Here is a 22,635-nt window from a genome sequence, read left to right as displayed (position 1 = left end):
TGTACTTTCACAAATTTTAATTTACTTAATCATCAGAACAAATATTTAAGATAGGTGTTATCTCTAGTTTACAAATGAAGAAACTAAATTTTAGAAAGAGTAAAAAACTTGCTTATGGGGTCACAGCTAAGAAATAGTACCCAAACTTAGGTCTTAAAAAGATCATACATTTAATTCCTCTACTACACTTTCCAAAATATAAATGGGTCATATTTTGGATAATAATTTCACCATGTACAAAGCACTTTCCTAATACACATCCTTTAATTTTAAAACAATCCTGGGAATAATTGGTATTCCCATCTCATGGCCCAGGAAGTTGAGACTCAGTAATTTAACTGACAGGACTGAAGTCTCATAGCTACTGAGAAGCAGAATGTTGTATGGAATACAGGCTCTTCTCCTATTAAGACCAGGAGATGTACATCCATCCTTGACAGATGCTCCTCCATCAATGATGTCTATATACAGTGGAATAGGAGAAAACCAAGGTTGTGCATACATTGACAAGGATTCCACGAGGTGAGGGAATTTTAAAAAGGTAGATCAGGGGTAGTTAAAAGCAACACAGAAGGCAATACTAAAATCTACTAGAGTCAGTATATAATGGTGTGGGATACAGTGTGCAAAGTACATGAGCCTTGACATCAGAATCCTGAGTTTGACTTTTCTGCCTTTGATACTTATTTTTCTCTTGTATGTGTGTGTGAAGTATGTTAAGGTATATGCCACGTATCATTTCACCTCTATATACTTCAATATGCATCTCTAAAAGTACAGACAGACATTCTCTTGCCCAAATTCAATGCTATTACCTTAACAAAATTAATAATTCTTGATGTTATTTTATCTAACCAGGCCATTATCAGATTTTCCTGGTTGTCTCATAAATGTCTTTTTACATTTGAAGCAGGATCCACAAAGTCTCAGTGTTTCATTTGGTGTTTAAATGCCTCTTAGTCTAGAGTCATACTCCCTTATTTTCCATTGCACTGACTGGTTTCAGAAACTAGATCAGTTGTCCTTTAAGAGGCTGTTTTCTGTGGTGTCACTTCCTCTGGGTGCCACTTAACTTTGTTCATCTAGCGCAAGGCTTAGCAAACTTTTTCTGTAAAAGGGCCAGATAGTAAATATTTTAGGCTTTGTGGGTCAGTCTCTGTTATTACTACTCAACTCTGACACTGTGGCATAAAAGCAGCCATAGACAATACTTAAAGGCACCAGAGTGGCTAGATTTGAATAAAACATTAGGAAAAAACAAAACAAAACAAAAAACAGACAGCAGGCTGGTTCTGGCTCAAAGGCCATGGTTCGTAACCCCTGCTATAGACGCTTCCACATTTTTGGTTGGGTTACTTCAGAGCTGGTGCTGGACACTTTACAGGTATAATCTTAGGAGGCACACACTATCTCCATGCCCTGCTTTTCATAAGATTGAGATTAATCAATAGGTATAGGTAGGGCAACCTGATCCCTCCATCGTAAAGTTCCCATATAACCGTCTAATAGTTTCCTTTACTGATGATTACAGCCTGAATAAATTATTTCATCAGGGGTTGCAAAATATTTTCTAATCCTGCCATTCTTTATACATTCATTGCCTGAAATTCTGCAAAAAATTTTTCTCTCAACAAATGTTATTTGCTTACCTTAAAACACAGTTCACACAGAAAAAGGAAGCGTTAAGTACTTAATTCTTCCCTTAAAATTGCTTACCTTCAGAGTATGGAGGTAGTGCCCCATTTATTGCCACTGGTAACCAGTAAACTGTTATTGTAGTGTGGTGTGTGTGTGTTTCTTATTACATGTCTGTTATTAGAAACCAAGGTTTTTGTTGTTGTCGTTGTTTTGAATATTCAGGGAATTTCAACCAACTGTCTTCATGTCTTCATTACTCTTTCTGATACTTAAAAGTTCTCTCATCTTTGGCCAATGGCAACCCTTTTACACTGATTGGCCCCTGTGACTTTTGGCATGAACCAGTCTTTGAGAGTCTCCTTGCTTTCTGATTTATCAGACTGTCTCAGGCTCACCTCTTGTATTTTCTGCCCCAGAACAGAATCAGCTGCCTATCCATGACCCTAGGTAGGATCCTTTCAATTCAGAATGGTATTTAGAGATGACAGTTAGGGTTCTAATTGTGCTCTCTGCTGTTGTACTATTTATTGCGATGTATTCACTGATGAGGGTATAAAAAGGTACATAATTTTAGGGGCACCTGGGTGGCTCAGTTAAGCGACCAACTTCAGCTCATGATCTCACAGTTTGTGGGTTCAAGCCCCACATCAGGCTCTGTGCTGACAGCTAAGAGCCTGGAGCGTGCTTCAGGTTCTATCTCCCCCTCCCCTGCTCTCTCATGCACACACATTCTCCCTCTCTCTCTCAAGAAAAAACAAAAGGTATATAATTTTAAATTTCATGGGCAGAAGCTTAAAATTGTATGTTCTTTATGGAAAGCAAACTCTGTCTCTAATTATATGACCTTAAGAAATTATTTAATTTCTCTATGGCTTGGTTTTCTATAAAATGGAGTAAAAAACCAGGCCCATCTCATAGTTTTGATATAATGATTTAAATGAATTAATATAGGGCGCCTGGGTGGCTCAGTCGAGTAAGCGTCCGACTTCAGCTTAGGTCATGATCTCACAGTCTGTGAGTTCGAGCCTCACCTTGGGCTCTGTGCTGACAGCTCAGAGCCTGCAGCCTGTTTCAGATTCTGTGTCTCTCACTATCTCTGCCCCTCCCCCGCTCATGCTCTGTGTCTCTCTCTCTCAAAAATAAGTAAACATTAAAAAATTTTTTAAATGAATTAATATATATATAAAGTATTTAAAGCAATGAGTAGCATATGGCACTCAATAAAAATTAGGTATTATTTTTGTTTCTTTTTGAGAAATTTCAAAGTACTCCAAACTTTGACCCGGTAAGTCTACTTTTATGACTTAAAAGGAAAATAATAAAAAATTAAGATAAATATTCATAAAAGCATGTCTATTACAGTATTTATAAATGTCAACAAAACTGTAGATAATCTAATGTTCAACGTTAGGGAAACAGTTTATGAGGAAAAGTGATATGGAAAAATGCCAAAGATATATGTCAAGCAATACTAATAAACCCATCAATCAAAGATTACCATTTCTACTAGTCAAATAGGAATGCTCATTTCAGTATACCCTAACCACGTGTTGATTTTTTTATGTCTTCATTGGACACTTGGAACACTTGACAGAAGTTTGATTTTTACATAGTTATTAAATTAGTATGTGGCATTAAAAAAAAATTTTTTTTTAATGTTTTCATTTATTTTTGAGACAGAGAGAGACACAGCACGAATGGGAGAGGTGCAGAGAGAGAGGGAGACACAGAATCTGAAGCAGGCTCCAGGCTCTGAGCTGTCAGCACAGAGCCCGATGCGGGGCTCGAACTCACCCAATGTGAGATCATGACCTGAGCTGAAGTCAGACGCTCAACCGACTGAGCCACCCAGGCGCCCTGGCATTTCTTCTTTAAAGCTAATTTTTGTTTCGAATTTTATTAGCCATCCAATTACTATTTCTATAAAATTATTTTTTGTCCATCTACTGAGGAAGGAAGAAAATGAATATTTTATGTAGAAAGTATTTGCTTAACTTATTTAATAGCCTCACAACAAACCTTAAGGATAGGTGGCATAAAATCCAATAACCCAATATCCTGCCATTTCAAAATCTCAATTAACAGCAAACCGAAATTAATTCAGAAAACACTAATGATCTGGTATCTGTGGCTCATTTATCAGCACCACAAGAAGAGGAGTCCCAGTAATGAATTTAAAAGAGTAAATGTATCAGTAATTAATCAATTTGCATATAAGTAACAACGAGTTTAGGGAAATCTGTTAAGTAAAAATACAAAGAAGCAGTAGAGAGTAATGGTTAAGAGCACAGATTCTAGAGACAATCTTTCTGGATTCAAATCCTAGCTCTTCCATTTACTAATTATGCGAATTTGGCTAAAATACTTAACTTCTCTGTGTCTCACTTAACTTCTCTGTGTCTCAGGTTCCTTATCTATCAAATGGAAATAATAATAGTATCCAGGCTGATTAGGCTGTTATAAGAAAGCGAGTGTGTGTGTATATACATACATGTACACACATATATACACACACATACACAATGATCAGAACACTGCTCAGCACATAGTAACTGCTACGTGTTTGCTACTGATACAAACATGAGTTTAGAAATCAATCCCTCTTTGTCTCTTGCTGTTTCGTATAGCATAGCTTGGTATTCAAAGACTAAATTGTAACTATTTAAAAATATTTCTGCTTTAATAACCCGTGTGCAATTTGGGTGACTGCAATATGACTTTTTAAAAAGTAACCCTGATGATATATCATTCATATATATATATATATGTATATATGTATACACACACACACACACACACACACACACATAAAGGGAAAAAATCAATATAGATAACATACACAATACCATAGAGGTCCCTCATCTTCTACAGCAACACTTCTCAAATCTGAATATGAAAGAAATCACCTGTGGATCTTGTTAAACTGGAGATGCTAATTCAGTCAGGGACAGGACCTGAGATTCCGCCATTTCTAACAAGTTCCCAGGCAGCACCAATGCAGCTGGCTCAAGAACAACACCATCAGGGGTCATGAATTAGCTTTCAGAAGTTCTGGAATTACACAATACCGTATACAAAATTTTCTCGGAATGTGTATATGTGGATTATTTTCCGAGGAAAGGACCCACAGTTCTTACCACACTGTCAGGGGTGGGGGTGCAAGTAGGGGAGAGGGCAGGTAGAGAGTAAGAGAATTCACAGGAAAGGTGAGAAACACACGTCAGTTCCAAAGCTAATTGAAAAAAAACCAATACTGTCACTATGAAAAAGGAAAATTATTTGTAAAGACAAATATTTTATATTTGTATAACAATTAAAAAACTTAGAAGACTAACTGAAGAATCCTAGACCAATCTAAATTATACACAATTATAACTTAGAAGACTAAACTGAAGAATCTTTACATTTGAGAATAAAAACACAAGGATATAAAACTCTAAGAGAAATGAGAAAGATAAGGACAAGACATATAATATTCACTAAAGAGCAGTTCTTAAAGTAGACAACTTATAGGATAATGGAGTTAAAACACATATACAGATACACACAATATATAAAACATATGCATGAAGCTATCTTTTTACCACACATCTAGGTATTTTCAGGTAAAATGCCTACCAAATACCAAACGGTAATAATAACACAAGATACATACATAAACACATACTGGTGAAAACTGTAAACTACAAAGATAAAAAGGAAATTCTTATAAGCTTCCAAAGGAACAAAGGAATGAGAATCAAAATGGCAACCCAAAGTTACAAGATGATAAAGTAATTCTGGATAGAATTCTGAATAGAAAACACTGAAACCTGGAATTCTCCCCTCAGCCAAACCATTATTTAAGTGTGAAAACAAAATAAAGAAGCATTTTCAGCTGTGTACACCTAAGTATATATACAATCAATACATATTTCTTAGGGAGAAGGAGAATACAATTCAAGAATGTACTTTAGCAAAATTTAAAAAATCAAAGACTTCAAGAAACATAATATGGGATAAAGAAAATGATAAGGGAGGAGGAGATGAAAACTTAAGAAATCAAAATAATTAAGAATGGGGATGCAAATTTTAATGTAATTAATTTGGGAAAGTATTTTAATATCTTCTTTTTTGGCTTTATTATGTAAACTATCAAATAATACACAAAACAGTTTAGTAAGTTCTCATGTCTCATCCTCCCAAATTCCTGATAAGGGGTTAATATCCACAATATATAAAGAACTCCTATAACTCAACAAAAAGAGAATCCAACCCATTAAGAAATGATAAAGGATTTGGATAGACATTCACAAACAGCCAATAATGGAAAAAACTTCAACATCAATACTCCTTAGAAAAATGCAAATCAACACCACAATAAGATACCACTCACACCTACAGGGATGCCTGTAATAAAAAGAGGTCAATAACAAGCATTGGTGAAGATGTAGAGAAACTGGAGCTCTTACACATCGCTGGTAGGAGTGTAAAATTGTACAGCCATTTGGAAGCTGGTTTGGCATTTCCTCATACAGGTAAATGAAGAATTACCACAAGATCCAGCAATTTCACTCCACGTATATACTCGAGAGAACTGAAAACAAATGTCCACACAAAAATGTACACAAATACTGAGAGCTGCATTATTCACAAAAAGTGGAAACAACCCAAATATTTGTCAGCTGATAAAGACATAAACAAAATGTAGTTTATGCATACAATAAAATACTATTTGACTATAAAAAAGAATGAAGTATTGATTCAATACTTCAATAACATGCATGAACCATGAAAAGATTAAACCAGATGAAAGAAGGCAGACATGGAAGATCACATATTGTATGATCTCATTTATATGAAATGTCTAGAAAAAGCAAATCTTTAGTGACATAAAGCTAACAGTTGCCAAGGGCTAGGGGGAAGGGAATAGGGTGGTGATTGTTAATACAGGGTTTCCTTCCAGGCTGATGAAAATATTTTAGAATTAGATAGTGATAATACGATAATTCTGTGAACATACAAGAAACAAATGAATTATACACTTAAAAAGTCTGGACTTCATTATATAAAATTGTCATTTAAAAAATCAGAACAGATTTATGCAAATATAACTGCTTAATCTTTGACAAAGGTGCAAAGGTAGTTCAACAGAAAAAGGACAGTCTTTTAAACAAATGGTGTTAGAACTACTTTCCATACAAAAAATGAGCCTCTTCTTAAAATTCACAATGTATAAAAAATAAACTCAAAATGGATCTTAGACCTAAATGTGTAACATAAAAATAAAACTTTCAGAAAAAAAATAAGAGAAAACCTTTATGATCTGGGATTAAGCAAAGAGTTTTAGAAATGACACCAAAAACACAATTCATAAAATAAAAAACTGATAAATTGAATTTCATCAACTCAAAAACTTCTCGTTTGCCCCTCATCCTTCTTCAGATGTGCATCCACCTCCACTAAGGTATCTTATTGGCTTATTTAGTCTTCAGGCCCATTCATTAGAAGGGATCTACTTCTTATAGGTCCATCTGTATTATCCTGCTTAGTGACACAAAGTTTAACCATACTAGGAATGAGAAACATTTCTGCTGTCAGCAGGACAAAGTTAATTGTTGCTTTCCTATTATAAACACATACTCTCCTTTCCTAATCTTAAAAAGGAAAATAATCACAACTGAAATGCTAAAATCTTTTATACTCTTCCTAACCACTGAAATCAAAAAAAAAGTTTACAAACATATCTAAAAGGATTAAGAGATTAGGGATTAGATATGAAAATCAGGCAGGAAGAAAGGGGAGAGAGAAAGTTTATAGGAGAGAAAGGAGTGGAGGGAGGAAGAAATTTAGGATTATGTATCGATCTCATAAATATGAACACAAAGTCTTAAAAAAAAAATACTAAGTGTATTCCAGCAGATTAAAGAAAATACATCATTACCAACTTGTTATGGCCTATTCCATCCTTCAATTTACTCCATTCATAGGAATTCACTTACTCAAGTACTATCTGTAATTATGTTAGGTATGATTGCTTTGCCTAACACTGGCCCTCATAAACACCTTATGATCATCTTGGAAATGAAAAAACTTATGTGACAAAATCAATACCAATTCTCAAAAACTTATTAATGTCGGTATTTTTAAAAATCTCCAATGTGATTAAAAATACCAGAAACTTATATAGCAAATATCACACTTAAAATTAAAAAAAAAAAAAAAAAATGGGGTACTTAATAGGTATCAACAATTGCAGATTATGGACCTTATTTGGATCCTGATCCAAACACTGTCTAAAAATTCATGCTTATATGACAACAAGGGCCATATGTACATGGCTGGGTATTTGATGATAATTAGGAATTGTTAATGTTTGAGGATGGTATTGAACTTTTCTTTTCAAGCCATCACATCTTTTTTTTTTTTTTTTTTTTTTATTTTGAGAGAGAGCAAGCAGGGGAGGGGCAGAGAGAAAGAGAATCTCAAGCAGCCTCCGTACTGTCAGTGTTGAGCTAGATGCGAGACTCAAACTGACTTGAACCAAAATCAAAGGTCAGGTGCTGAGCCGACGAACTGAGCCACCCAGGCACCCCTAAAGCCCTCACATCTTAAAGATACATACTGAAATATGAATAAATTAGCTGGGATTTGCTTCAAAATCATTTGTGTTTAGGAAGTGAGTAGAAGTCTAGATAAAACATGGCTGGCCATATAATAATTTTTTGAAGCTGGATATTGGGTATATCAGGTTAATTACAGTAGTTTCTCTACTCTTGAATATGTTTAGAATTTTCCAAAGTTTTAAAACTCTTTTTAATTATCAAACCCAAAGAAAAAAATTAAAGAACAAAAGCAGAAAACACTAGAGAGAATATAAACTACCAGAGAACTTTCCATACATACTATTATCTAACATGATTCTATTTTTTAAAAAGGTACTTAGCTTTTAACGGAGATATACATACAAAAAAGTGCATTAATTGAATGTTTACAGTTCCACAAGTTATCACCAAAGAACCCCGAATCTGTGCAAACTCTCACTTAGGTCAAGAAACAGAATAGGACCAGCAGCTCAAAAGCTACCCTGCTGATCCTCTCTATCACAACCTCCCTGCTTCCCACTGACAGGGAACTACTCTCCTTGTATTCTAACTTCTTAAATTTTTTTTTAATTTTTAAAAATGTTTATTTATTTTGAGAGAGTGCAAGAGAGAAAGAGAGAGATTGAAAGAGAGAGAGCAGAAGAGGAGCAGGGATAGAGAGAATGTCAAGCTGTGAGTGCAGAGAGCTGGATGCTTAACCAACTGAGCCACTGAGGTGCCCCCTAACTTCTAAGATTGTGACCATATAGTAAATACTCTATAATTTTGTGTCTGACTTCTTTTGATCAACAAGTGAAATTCACCCATGCTACCTGTACCAGTAGTTTGTTCTTTTTCACTACTTTGTAGAAAGTTATTCTCAAAATATGGGCAGTGGATTCCTGGGAACCCCCAAAACCCCTTCAGAGTTCATTTAGATATGGTTTCAGATTCCATGTTGCAACTAAACTTAAGAAACTACTACTTCTCAAATTCTGGTGGCACATCAAAGAATATTCACATTTATCTGAAAAGGCTATTAAAATACTTCTCTTTTTATCGTAACACATCTATGTGAGACAAGCTTTCTTCCTACACTTCAACTAAAACATGTCACAGTGCACTGACTGCAGATACAGACATAGGAAATCACCTGTTTTCTATTAAGTCAGACATGATCGTAATTTGCAAAAATGTATAGCAATGCCATTCTTCTCACTAATTTTTGTTTGGAAAAAAACAGTTGTCATTTTACATATTTTTATTTAATGTATGCTATTTATGGTCACATGTACTGGGTTTCTCACTGTCATTTTAAATTTAATTGTGGAGTCCTGAAACCTACAAGTTTGAGAACTGTGGCTCTGCAATGTTCCCTTATGCTAATACACCATAATTAACTCATCTATTCTACTGCCCACGGACACAGGGGCTGGGTTTAGTCCAGGACTATAGCAAATAAGGATACTATGAATAATCTTGTACCTGTCTTTTGTCAGACATTATGTGCCCACTTCTGTTGAGTTTATACCTTGGAGGAGAATTGCTAGATCACAGGGCATGTTTATATACAACTTTAATAGATATGATTTTCCAAAGTGGCTAATAAGCATTTGAAATGTGGTTACTCTAATTAAGATGGGTTACAGGTATAAAACTTACATTGGATTTTGAAGACTTAATATAAAAAACACTGTAGAATACCTCAGTAATTATATTCTATTGATTATATGTTAAAATGATAGTATTTTAGATATACAGTATTGAGTTAAATAATTATTAACATTAATGACACTTGTTCCTTTTTTTTTTTAATGTGGCTACTAGAAAATTTAAAACTAGGTATATGACTTACATTTGAGGTTCACATTATCTATCTGTGGGACAGTGCTGCTCCAGGAGGAAACAGAAGTAAAAGAGCCCAATAACAATACTGTATAGAAGAAGTGAGATGCTTCTGAGAAGGGCACCTTTAAGGAAGACATCCCAAAGGAGGGAGTATCTAAAGGAAAGCCAAAGGACATGCAGGAGTTAGCTTAGCAAAGAAAGTGATAGAGGAAGGAAGGGAAGGGGCAGAGGGAACATAATGTGCAAAGGCCAGGACTGTGTTCAGTATAGCAGAAACATGGTGGAAGGCAGGGAGTGGTGAAGGGAAGTAACAAGAGACGAAAAAGGTAAAAACTAGCCAGATTATGAAGGACCGAGTGAATTATGCTTGTATTTTAAGAACAGGGAACTACTGTTGGGTTTTAAGCAAGAAAGTTACATAACTGTATCTGTACTTTAGAAAAGCCACTCTGGCTGCTGCTGCTGTGTATCTGATTAAATCTGAACAAGACTAGGGGCGCCTGGGTGGCTCGGTCCGATAAGCATCCGACTTCGGCTCAGGTCATGATCTCGCGGTCTGTGAGTTCGAGCCCCGTGTCAGGCTCTGTGCTGGCTGCTCAGAGCCTGGAGCCTGTTTCAGATTCTGTGTCTCCCTCTCTCTCTGCCCCTCCCCTGTTCATGCTCTGTCTCTCTCTCTCTGTCTCAAAAATAAATAAATGCTAAAAAAAAAAAATAAAAAAAAATCTGAACAAGACTAGAGTCATGATTAGTTGGGAGCTGTTACAATAACGTAGACAAAAAAAAAAAAAAAAATTATGGGCCTGTACACAAAGAGTAGAGAACACAGCAGTAGAGGTATGTGAACCTTAGGCAAAATCACTACTATCAAATTCAGTTTCCTCTATACCTACCCTCATATTCTAAGTCTTGGTGAAAAGTTTTAGTGTCACTAGAATGGGCAATAATAATTTCAAGAAACTGATTTTTAATTCAGAATATACAGGATACAAAGATTTATCTTTTCTCCAATTTGCTAACTTAACACCTAAATGATGCTTTAATAATCAATGAAATTAAGTTAAGGAAAGGCTTGCTTTCTTACTTAAGAGGCAAATCTCAACTACTAAATGTGGTACTGTGCGCTATGTAATCTATTCAGTATTAAAAGACTAGCACAATTTCCTGTTTCTCTAAAAACTGAAATGTAAGTAAATTAAAGGTAGATACCAATTGACTCTCATTCAGTGGTACGAACGTGAGTGTAAAACCATTTCGCTTCTTCACTAAACTGATACTAGCAGGGCAGTGAGTTATCAAATATTTAAAAGTCAACTAGAAAACTACTTTGTCAGCTTCATTTATTTTGAAATTTTGGGACCTTCTATAGTTGTATCCTCTGTAAATAAACTGCAACCCAGGGGAATAAAGACAAAAAAGGTCACTTAATTTTTTGTTACCCCCTCTAAGACATAAAGCAATCTTTAATTGACCACTTAATATAAAGCATTTAACTTGGGCAAACAGGTCCTTGAAATCTAACTTTTGTTCTATCCTTTGCTTCTTACTCTTCTTATTTTTTAATGTTTGTTTATTTTCGAGAGAGAGATGAAATACTTTTAAAACGCTGTAGAAAGTTATGTTCCATACTTATTTCATTGACAAAACTGAGAGTCTTTAGAACTGGGTTCTCCACAGGCCACTTGTTAAGCCTCTCCCCTAAATCCTCATTCCTTCTTGTCATGTGTTGTAGAGCTGTTCACCACAATACCCCTTGTTGCACTGAGTGTTCTTAGCCTTCCCTTTTCTAGACTGAATAACAGAAACTTACCTTTTAATGACCTAAACTGCTCTAATGAATTGTGAAACCTCTCCTCTCTCCTCCACTCACCAGATCCCATGTCATATTACTTTAAGAAATCTCTATCTTCCCACCCTGAAACTTAGAGGCCTAAGTACACTGGAGCCGGTATTTTCCTCCTTCCCTCTTGTGACAAGAGAGGAAGCATCCCTTTCTTTCCTAGCAAAAAGCCAATCCATACTCTTCTATCTGCACTATTACTACCTTTGTCCAAACTCCCATGTCTCTCACCTGGATCACAGCCAAAGCCTGATCACCCCATCTCTACTCTTGTCTACTTCACAAGTCTCCACACAGCGGGCAAAAGTGACTCTTTTCAAACCATAAATCACACCAGGTCCACTTAAACCTCTTATATAGTTACACTTAAAATAAACCCAAATTCTTTACCATGATTTCCAAAGCCCTGAGTTCTTGCCTAAGATTCTAAGCTCACCTTGTCGGTCTCCCTTATGACTACTGTGCTCATCTACACTGGTTTTATTCATTTACCTACCTACAACACATCAGCTCTTCTACATCAGCACCTGCTTGATTCTGGGTCTTTCAAACGTGGTTGCCAAGCGCAAGGATCTCTTTTCCCAATCATAATATGGTTAGCCATCCTTTGGGTCTTACAAATGTCTCCGCAAGGAAGTCTTCTAATTACCCTGTGTCTGTTATTCACTATCTCAGCCTCTTGTGAGTTTCTTACTGTAACTTACTCACTAGACTATAAACCTTATGAGGGCAGAAACTAGGTCCATCAGCTTGTTGTGCCTTACACAGTGTCAGACAAAAGCAAACGCTCAAGGAATATTTGCTAACTGAATGAATGAGTAAAGAGACAGGATTAGGTTACAATCCCAGCTCTACTACTCCCTAGTGGTTGGATCTTAGATAAGGCACAACCTTTCTGAGCTTCAATTTTCTCTTCTATAGAAAAGGGGCAAACACCTGATAGGACTGCTGAATAAGACCTACTGAAGATTAACTGGCAATAAATAAAAACCAAGCACAGAATCTGAACTTAATAAATGTTACAAACTTAATTTAATAAACGTTAGTTTCCTTCCCTTCTTTCTTTTGCTTAGACAGTGAGAATTCCTTAAGCTAATTCAGTATTGAAACTAATTCAGTATTGAAAACATGCATAGAAAGATAGATCTATATATAAACCCATTGTTGCATATACTTAAAAGACTGATGATATGCATCTCAACAGATGGACTGGTAACTTGTATTTGCAGGATCTGATCCTATGCTTTAGAAAATGGGAATAAGTAGTGCACATCTATTGCTCACTTCTCCCCAAAAACCAGTGGGGGTGGGGGAGGGGGAGGAGAAAAAGAAAACAAGAGGGAAAGGTAACCTTAGAAATTAGAGATCATTAACTCAACTTCAATTCCTAGGTTTAGAACAACCTCCCCTTACCTATAAAGACTTGCAGAAAGAACAAGATTAATACTTATTCTAAAATAAAAACATGTTCTATTTGCTTAAATCTATACAAATCTCATCTATATTTACTTACCTCCCCTTTTACCTTTCATTCTTTAAACTGTAAGAGCATTGAGAAAAGAAAAAGAAAAAAAACAAGAAAAAACCTCAACTACAAAAACACCTCAAATCAGACACACAAAAAGGTTTCACTGTTCCCTTAATTTCTTGATAAGCTTTAAATGGTCTAACCACAAAAGTCAGTCTTTTCTTTCCATTTTCTTTAACTGCTGCTCACTTTTCAGCCTGACATCACTTTTATGTTTTTGGTCAGAGATTTTACTTTCTAGGAACCTTCTAAACCATTTATGATACATCATTCAAATCTCCACCATATTCTTCCTAGAACATAGCTAGCCCTCTGAAAGTGGTCATTTAATAGTCTCTGCCCGATAACTGCTAATAATTTTTAAGAAATGTGCTGTATACCTTCATATTCTCCCCAGGATATGGATATAATTTAGATTCTAAACCCAAGGAAGGGTTTATGTTAAGCAATTAATTCAGTTTTATTCAACATATTTTATGTAATCAAGCTTGACTTTTTTAGAAGTAATTGGAATCTGGTTTAGATTTTTTTCCTCACGTTCCAGTTATTTCTACAACCTTTCTAAAATTGGAACTTCTAGTCTATCCTTAAACTGGAAATATATAAAATGCTGTTGAATGTTCCACAAAATTCATGGGAAAAGATTTACCATTAGATAGAAAATGCAAGGTAAAAAGAGTATTTTATGTTACCACAACCCTCTGTAACAGTACTGTGTATGGCAAAGACTTTTGACTATAATTAGCCGAAAACCAGTTCAAAGAAGAATTTTATCACAGGCCAGTCATGTATGCCAAGAAGAGTTCTTATTGCTATCAAATGCTCTGGCAGCAAGTAGCCACAAACTAACCACCTGCAGTTCTCCAAGGCTATTGTAAAATGATATACAAATACCACAAACATTTCAAATTACATTTTAAAACTTCATCTAGGGCCATGTTCTCACACTAGGAACTGCAATCTATTAATGGGTCCAAAATAATGAGTCCAACCAGCAAATGAAGAATGTTGGGTGCATCACAGGTAGTAAAAGTATTATTTCATGGTTTTGTTCATGGTATTTATTTCGTTTTGTTGTGTGTACTGGGAGTAACATAAAATGTATTTTAAGGGTGGGTTTCAGTAAGGAAAAAAAAAGTTAGAAAACACTGATCGGGAAGTGGAAAAAGGATAAAGCAATGGAACTGTTACAATTACCAACTTATGGCTTGGGAGATGAGCCAATCAACAGCTTCTGTTGACTAGGAGACAGTTTCTGGAAACCTCCATGCACTTGCAAAAGCCAGACATCCCTATGTGAGATCTGAAAAAGCACCTTCTCCTATAGTCGGCCTAGGACAGTGCCCAGCAAAGCTCACAGTTGTTTCCACTAATGTTCTTATTCCTTCCAAATTCCAAAGACAGAAGTCAACTTTTACTAACTCTCAGGGACATTCAATAGTTAAGTTATAGCAGCTAAGATAGAGTAGTTCCTGAAAGATAATTATTGGTTCTCAAACGACTACTTCTTTTTTTTTAATGTTTTTTCATTTATTTATTTTTGAGAGAGAGAGCACAAGTGGGGAGGGTCAGAGAGAGAAGGAGACAGAATCTGAAGCAGGCTCCAGGCTCTGAGCACAGAGACCGACGCGGCGCTCGAACCCACAAACTGTGAGATCATAACCTGAGCCAAAGTCAGACGTTTAACCCACTGAGCCACCCAGGCACCCCACCAAACAGCTACTTCTAAAAAACATTACTATACTCCATATCACAATTTAGAGTTTCAAGTAAGGCCTTAACATTCAGAAAAGTAACTTGGAAGTAAAACAGTCACACTATTCCACTAATATGGTCACATTTAACAGTCACAAACGTAGGCCACTAAAATGGCCATGTGAAGAGAATAAAAGCCAAAATAAACAGATTTATTTTATTTATTTGAGAGAGAAAGAGTGCAGCCCTGAGCAAGGTGGGGGGGGGGGGGAGGAGAGGGGGACAAGGGGAGAGAGGGAGGGAGGGAGAAGGAAGGAGAGGGAGAGAATCTTAAGCAGGCTCCGCGTTCAGCTCCATCCCACGACCCTGGGATCTTGATCTGAGCCAAAATCAAGAGTACGACACTCAACTGACTGAGCCACCCAAGCGCCCCCAGATTTTTTAAAAAGATACATGAAATGTTCCAAGATTCAAGACACAACCTGGACCCATTTAATACTGCCATTAATGCAGAAGACTCATTCTGTGAAGAGTTAGTTTGGAACTGCCTACATATTGAGCAACCTGCTTTTTTTCACTGAGCCATGTTAAGAGTTACTCTCACACTCAGTTGTTTTAACAATAATTTCTAATTATTTTTGAAGCCATTTAAAAACACGTTTTGATGCATAAGGTACAGTTTCATAAATTACACCTAATATCTGTTCTAAAGGCCCAGTGTGATGAGTATTTCTCAGTAATACTCCTCACTAGTGCATATTAAAGTTAAACAAACCCCACTATTTATATAGAAGCACATCCCCCCATATTATTGTTATAGCTTTTTTTTTTTTTTCTCATATAAACCCACATATGGCTGGAGAGACAAAAGAGGACAAAAGTATAGCTGTAAAGAGAATTTCCCCAGTTGCAGGGTGAAGGGTCTCTGCTCACATAGTTTTAATATTCTGCCTGGCTCACTACCTCCTTTTTTCTTATACTTTGAAACTTGCTGTGGCTGGAGACATCAACCCTGGCACAATTACTTGCTAGTTTTATAACATGGTCCCACACTGTTGGAAAAGGAGTTTCCTTCTTTGCCTACCAACAGTTCGTCACTAAACATAAATTCCAAAAGGATAAATCTTTGATAAGCACCTACTAGAAAGTCGTTTTGTGTACAAGTACAAAAGAATGTACCAAGACAAATTACAAGGTTCACAGCCTCTTATCCCTGGAGGCAAAAAGACTTTTAGTTCAAACACTAATGACACAGATTTTCATGAAAGAGCTAAAAGAGCTCATTTATTTATCTATTCTGATCAGACATCTCTAGGATTCAATTCTGACTATAGCAGAGGACAAAGCAGGACACTTCTAATCACCCCAGATTAAAGATGCCTTCTTGCTTTCTTCTCTCTTCTGGGCCATTACACCAAACCTAGGGCAGAACTATACCCACCTTCAGGCTAGAAGAAACAACATAATAGCTTATTGATCTCTGGTGTAGACCCAAACCCACAAGTCATCATGCAAGTGGGAATCACAGCTACTCGGTGCAAATAATACTCAAAAGTCACGCACAGGGTTTTCTGATCACACACAGGCATACCATTCACAATTACCACGTCGAATGCAAACCTTCCCCTGCCCTAAACAAACGAAAATGCACACTATATATAATGTATAATATATATAATACAGTATAATAATATATTAATCAGATCAGGCAGAGAGCAACACATTTTGAATCATATTGAAAAACTATTTTGGTTGCTAGTAAATGTTAACTTACGGTCATTAAATTCATTTGCAGTAATTTCTCAGGTTCTAACAGTTACCATCGCATTCGATTCCACAGATAAATGCTTCAAAAGCGGTAATATTGCTCACGAAGTACATACTGACTGAACTCCCATCACCATACCATTAGTGGAATTAGTGTTCGTGGCAAATGACTTAGACGTCTTATAAGTGAAATTTCTCAAGGAATGGCAACTCCTATTTACAGTATTTCCTTCTGAAGATATCAAAACACCACGCTAAGTAGTAAATGTTAAGCGTGTTCACAGAAACACCTTTTCAATGCGTTCAACTGATAAACTAAGAACGGTGAAGTCAGAAGTGGAACTCAAAGTCTCAAGCAATGAATGTTCTAATTAATTCCATTCAGCTCTAGTTCAGACCCTGATGTAACATAAAGCTTAGACCTCGCACACAGTCTCCAGCCTTCTCTCAACCTCAAAGGAGTGAGTATATGCAACGCAATCCACAGACTGGAATGAAGCAACAGTGACAACATTAGCGGCCAATGATGGATGAAATGACAAATGAACCAGGAGTCGGGGCAGACATCTACGCCCTAAGGGAGAGAGTGAGGTGGGGCTGGAAACTATTTTCTGGCCTTCTCCCGCGTACTGCTCCCAGAGAAGGGACAGGATCCAGCACGCCCGGGATCAGCGGAGCCTCGGCCTCCGAGGTGCAGGAGTGGGACGAGAGCGGTAGGCTGCTTTTTCAGGGAGTGGGGAGAATGGGGAATTGGTGCGGTGGGAATTTCACTGGGGAGAGAACTTCCTGACCCCGGAAGGGTCGGGGGTGGCAGGACCGTCCCGAGAGCGGCGAGGGCGACCTCCTCTTCCTTCTCACAGTCATACATCTTTGTGTGCGTGGATTGTGCAAGGGGCCCTCGAGTCCAGGTCGGGAAGTCCGCCCACCACCCCCTCGCTCCACCGGGACTCCCTCCGGCCGGGACGCCCAAACCCCTCTCCGACAACCCCGAGAGTCTAGAGGTGGTGAGCGGACGAAAGCATCTTCGTGTGTGGACACCCCTCCGGGGCATCCACCCCTCGCCGGGTCTTTGTCCCGTCGGCGGTGGGGTCTCTCCCCGGTTCTCCCGGGGAACCCCTGTCCTGGAGGCCTCGGGGCCCAGGGTCGCCCCAGCTTTGTTCGGTCAGCGGGGCGCAGGGACGCGGACACTTACCGTACACTCCGGCGAGGAAAAGCAAGACCAACGCAGACCTCCACCGCGGAGACTCTTTTGTGCTCCAGCGACGGGCCATAACCACGGCAGATGGAGGGAGCGAGGATGAGATGGAGGAGGAGGAGGAGGAGGAGGAGGAGGAGGAGGAGGAGGAGGAGGAGGAGAAGGAGGAGGAGAAGAAGGAGGAGGAGGAGGAGGAGGAGGAGGAGAAAGAGAAGGAGAAGGAGGAGGAGGAGGAGCTGGGGCCAGACGCCGCCGCCACCGAGCCCCCTGCTGCTCCCTGCGCGCTCCGCGGCGGCGGGAGGGGGAGGGGAGGGGCCACCGCCGTCGCCCGCCCGCGCTCCCTCCCTCCGGCCCTCCCTCCGCAGCACGCCAGCTCCCACCTCCGGCGGCGCGACAGCCCTACGCGGGGCGCTTTCCCCGGGGCAGGGGCAGGCCGAGCGCGCACAGGCGCTGGGCGAGGGGGCGGCGGAAGCGCCGACTCCGGCCTCGCACCGCACAGGCTAGCCGGCGCCGCCACCCGCCAGACGGAGCGCGAGCCGGGACCCGCGCTCATCCGTGCGATCGGCAATCACCTGGCCCGCCTGCCTTGGTTCCCGCCCCGCGTTCAGCCGGTCTTTCCAAGTCTCGGGGACCGTTTCCCCGCGAGTAGAGCCAGAGGAGTAAGGCAGTGCCAATCGATGAGCGAGCAAGCGAACGCCGGCCGCTAGGTTCCCGCGAGCTGGGGAGCGGGGCCCCGCAGTGGAGCTCCGCCGCAGTCGGAGGCCTCCTCGCTGCCCCTACGGGTGGTGTGAGGGCAAGTTGGGAGGCTGAGGATGGTTGTGCGTGCGGGGAGAGTGGGTGAACGGCGGCTAGGAACTTGGGAGTTCCTCTCCCCTACCCCTGCTTGCGTCCGCTTACTATCTGCGCAGAGCTCAGGGTGTGTGGGTGCCTTAGTGCTGCCGTCTCCAGCCGGCTTAGTGTGCCCGCGTGCTGAGATGCTCGTGCTGGACACCCACGCTCAAGGTGCCCGGCGAGAGTCCAGCAAGCCTAGAGCGCGGTGCTCTTCCAGTCTAGCGTGGAAGCCGCGGGAAGCAGTTTGACTTCGCAGGGTAGGGCGGGATGCGCGGCTGGAGAAGGTGCGGAGGGTGGGGGGCGTGGGGTGTCTTTCTACATTCCCTAATTTCCCTAAGCATCTTCTCCCAATCACAGCGAGTGCGACGCCTTCCCTTGACACTCCGTAGCACTTTCTAGATACTTTTGTAGTGACACTGGCACGTCAGACCTTCCGCCGTGTAGTTTTAAAGTGTTTGTCTATTTTTAAAGTTTGTCTATACGTCTCCTCTCCCTTACTGATATCATTGGCCTTTACATGCACTCCCCTGGCTATCCATTGAAGACCTACAATGCTCTATGCTGTCTCCTAGACACAGGTTAACTCTTTTTAACCCCCAACAGCCTCGTGAGATTTTACCCACATTTTATAAATAAGAAAATGAGACTCGGAGAGGTTAAATTACCCCAAACGATACAGCAAATAGTTTGAAACAATTTTTCTCATTCCAAATTCAAGACTGTTTCCCCGTGTCACAGTTTACTCTGTAGCACAATGCTTAGTGCATAGGAGGTAAATGTTAAATTTTAAGATATACATTTTGAAGGTACATTTAGGCTTTGCCTCTATCCTCTACCGATTTGTCCCCTTAAAAAAATATACACATTTTTTTCCAGGAAATGGTATTTCAAAAAAAAAAAAAACTTATTAGAAAACAATAGAAAATCCAACAATTAATAAATTTTGTATAAGCTGACAAAAAGAAAAAACAAAAAACAATGGAAATCCAAAAAGTGTTTTCCGTTCTCATTGGAGAAGAAGCAGCAGCTTCTTTGTTTTTCATTAAACAGCCAGCAGTTGTCTGTCCTAGTTTTAGGATTCTGGATTCTATTTCATTGTTTCTTTAGACCTTTTTCTAGAAATTGCGCTGCCATGATAGCTGTGCGTAGGACAGGACACAAAACGAAGAGAGCCTAGACTGCATCTTCCCCTCTCCACTTTTAGTACCATTCCCATTCAAGGAACAGTATCCCCAAGACAGGGCACACAGTGTCCATCAGTCCCGTGACACATGCATTGACACCCTTCCCACCAACTATACTTGGTCCTCCACACAGACCTGTCTTCTGGGATGTATCAAGTTCTCAAACTTGTCTCAGGGTCCATTTGAAAACACTTAAAATTTGGCGAGGACTCCAAAGAGTGTTTGTTTATGTAGGTCATATCTAGGGATATTTACCGTTTAGAAATTAAAACAAAAGTTTAAAATATTTGTAAATTCACTGAAAATAAAAATTACAAGTTAACTTTGTTTTACAAAACAAAAGTTGGTGAGAAGTGTGGCATTGTTTCCATCTTTGTAAATCTCCTTGATGTCTGGCTTAATAGAAGACAGCTGGATTCTCATATCTGCTTCTGCATTCAATCTGTTGCAATATGTTGTTTTGGTTGAAGTATATGAAGAGAATTCAGACTCACACAGATACACAATTGACAAAGGGAGGATCTCATGTACCTCCCCGGGATTCTCAGATAAAACTTTGAGAACTGTTGATCTAGGTGTCTATCTTAACACCTTTGAAACCTGAGTACTTTGTTTCTCATTGCAAAGAATTAATAAATATCTATTCTAAGGGATTAGAAGAATAGTGCTTCAATGTACACCAGCCAAGGATATTTATGTTGCATGAAGGAACATTTTTATTTATACAAAATCTAATTCTGATAGACTATCCAGACATTTGGTAAGCAACACAGCACAGAATGCATATTCAGTATTACCCCTTCTTACCTAATCTATCTAACCTGGCATCTAAGTGTCTACTGGGCTAATATATCAAATAACTTCTACAAAAAAAGCACTTAGAAATTTATAAAAACTGTATACAGTAGTAAGTATCGGTTAACAGTTTTATTGCAGTTGGACTGACAGTTTAGCTTGGCCAGTGTTCCTATCTACACCCTATAAAACATAAAGTGTGCTCCTGAGACTCATATGGTTCTTAATCTGGATCCCTAGATCCACAGATGGGTTTCAAGGGGTCCCTTAATCCTCCTGAAAGTGTATGAAAATTTTGTGCGCATGTCTTCCTATAGGCATAAGTTTCATTATTTTCAGAAGATTCTTAAAGTGTGTGTCAACCATTTTAAAACGTTTAAGAAAGATTAAATGAAGCAACTATTTGAGTTGCTTTTTTTTTTTTAAACATGTATTTATTTTTGAGAGAGAGAGGGGTGAGGAGGGGCAGTGAGAGGGAGACAGAGGATCTGAAGCAGGCTGTGATCTGTGAGCTGGAGCCGATTGGAGGGCTCAAACCATGAGGTCATGAGGTCATGACCTGAACCAAGAGTCAGCCCTTCAACCGACTGAGCCACCCAGGGGCCCCTGTGTTGCTTCATAATCCTTTTCCAATGGTTCTCAAACTCCTCAAAGGCATGCATTCAGGAGTGGAGAAGTATATAGACTGTTTCTTTTTCCCTTGGCATAGTCTGAAAAGGGCCACAGTCCTTCATTTTATGGAGACATGCCCTTAAATAATCCTTTTGTTTTGATTTTAAACTTCTTCTTCCGTGTTCGGTTATCACTGTATATAATGGTTTAATTTTCACTCTTGTCACCAATAAAAATTCATTCCTTCTAGTGTAGACCCTGTTCCATTTAGTAGCATTTGAAAATCTCATCAACACTGTGAGGTTAGACTGGGAATTTAAGTCTACCACTCTGAGCATCATCTTTTATTGGAAAGAAAATTGATGATAGTGGTTTTTCTACTTGGCATGCTGCCAGGCAAAGCTAAATCTTTTAACTCCTCCTCAAAGGAATATTATGTTTAAAAAAGAAAAGCAAACTTGATAAACACATATAACTAAAAGGGAAAGAAAAAATTTTCAAATTGAAGTTACATAAATAAGGTATCTTTACAAGCAAATTGTAATTTCCATTGGAGTTGAGTAATACAGGATAGCAAATGAGAGCCATCAATCTAGGCAACTTCTATACCAGTTCCCAAGCACATTTATTGTGGTTATTATTTATTATGTTCTGTGCTCTGACAGCATACCCAGCATTGTACCAAGTAGTCAAAGACATAATCCTGGCTCTAAATTAAATAGCCCAATCCACATAGATTTAGTTTTGCCCTCGTAAACCTACTTTTTAATTGTAAAACCCAACTGTAGAGCATGCGTGATTTTACAGTGCTAAACATCTCTCTCGTAGACATATGTAGTGGTTGCCCCTACCAAGAAAAAGGAGGGAAGGGGGAATTAACTACAGACATTGGTACTTATAGATACTCTGAGTGTTTTTGTTGTTTAATTGCTAGATTTCCAAATGCATTTAGATGTGTTAATTTTAAGCTCTTCCTATGATTGATTGAGGATGTGAGCTGGAGATGCTCATAGAATAGAATCTTATCCCCTATGAGCCCATCAGAAGTGAATTTGGCAATTGTAATGGCAACACAATGGCTCTTTATAGGCTAATTTCAGACATGTATAAGTTATTTGTTTATATTTTGCCCATGTCCAAAA

The 22,635-nt window shown here is 38.8% G+C and overlaps 2 protein-coding genes across 3 annotated transcripts in view; one reads left to right on the top strand and one right to left on the bottom strand.

Annotated features, from left to right (window-relative positions):
• Window positions 1–18,231, bottom strand: part of LRP12 (LDL receptor related protein 12) — a 75,150-nt gene extending 56,919 nt beyond the window's left edge. For both annotated transcript variants that reach the window (XM_025922705.2, XM_025922706.2), the window contains exon 1: window positions 18,069–18,231. In XM_025922705.2, the coding sequence (XP_025778490.1) occupies window positions 18,069–18,147 (79 nt within the window). In that variant the 5' untranslated portion in view covers window positions 18,148–18,231. The remainder of the gene's footprint in view (window positions 1–18,068) is intronic.
• LOC147571917 (uncharacterized) overlaps window positions 18,159–22,635 on the top strand; it is a 300,496-nt gene continuing 296,019 nt past the window's right edge. The window contains exons 1-2 of the mRNA XM_086695950.1: window positions 18,159–18,167; window positions 18,263–19,159. Coding sequence (XP_086552076.1) covers window positions 18,159–18,167; window positions 18,263–18,778 — 525 coding nt within the window. The 3' untranslated portion in view covers window positions 18,779–19,159. The remainder of the gene's footprint in view (window positions 18,168–18,262; window positions 19,160–22,635) is intronic.

The sequence above is a fragment of the Puma concolor genome, chromosome F2, assembly GCF_028749965.1.
Source record: "Puma concolor isolate L17-30 chromosome F2, mPumCon1.1.hap2, whole genome shotgun sequence".
NCBI lineage: Eukaryota > Metazoa > Chordata > Mammalia > Carnivora > Felidae > Puma > Puma concolor.
Note: the sequence above shows the minus strand (reverse complement) of the source record. Positions and strands in the feature narration are given on the sequence as shown.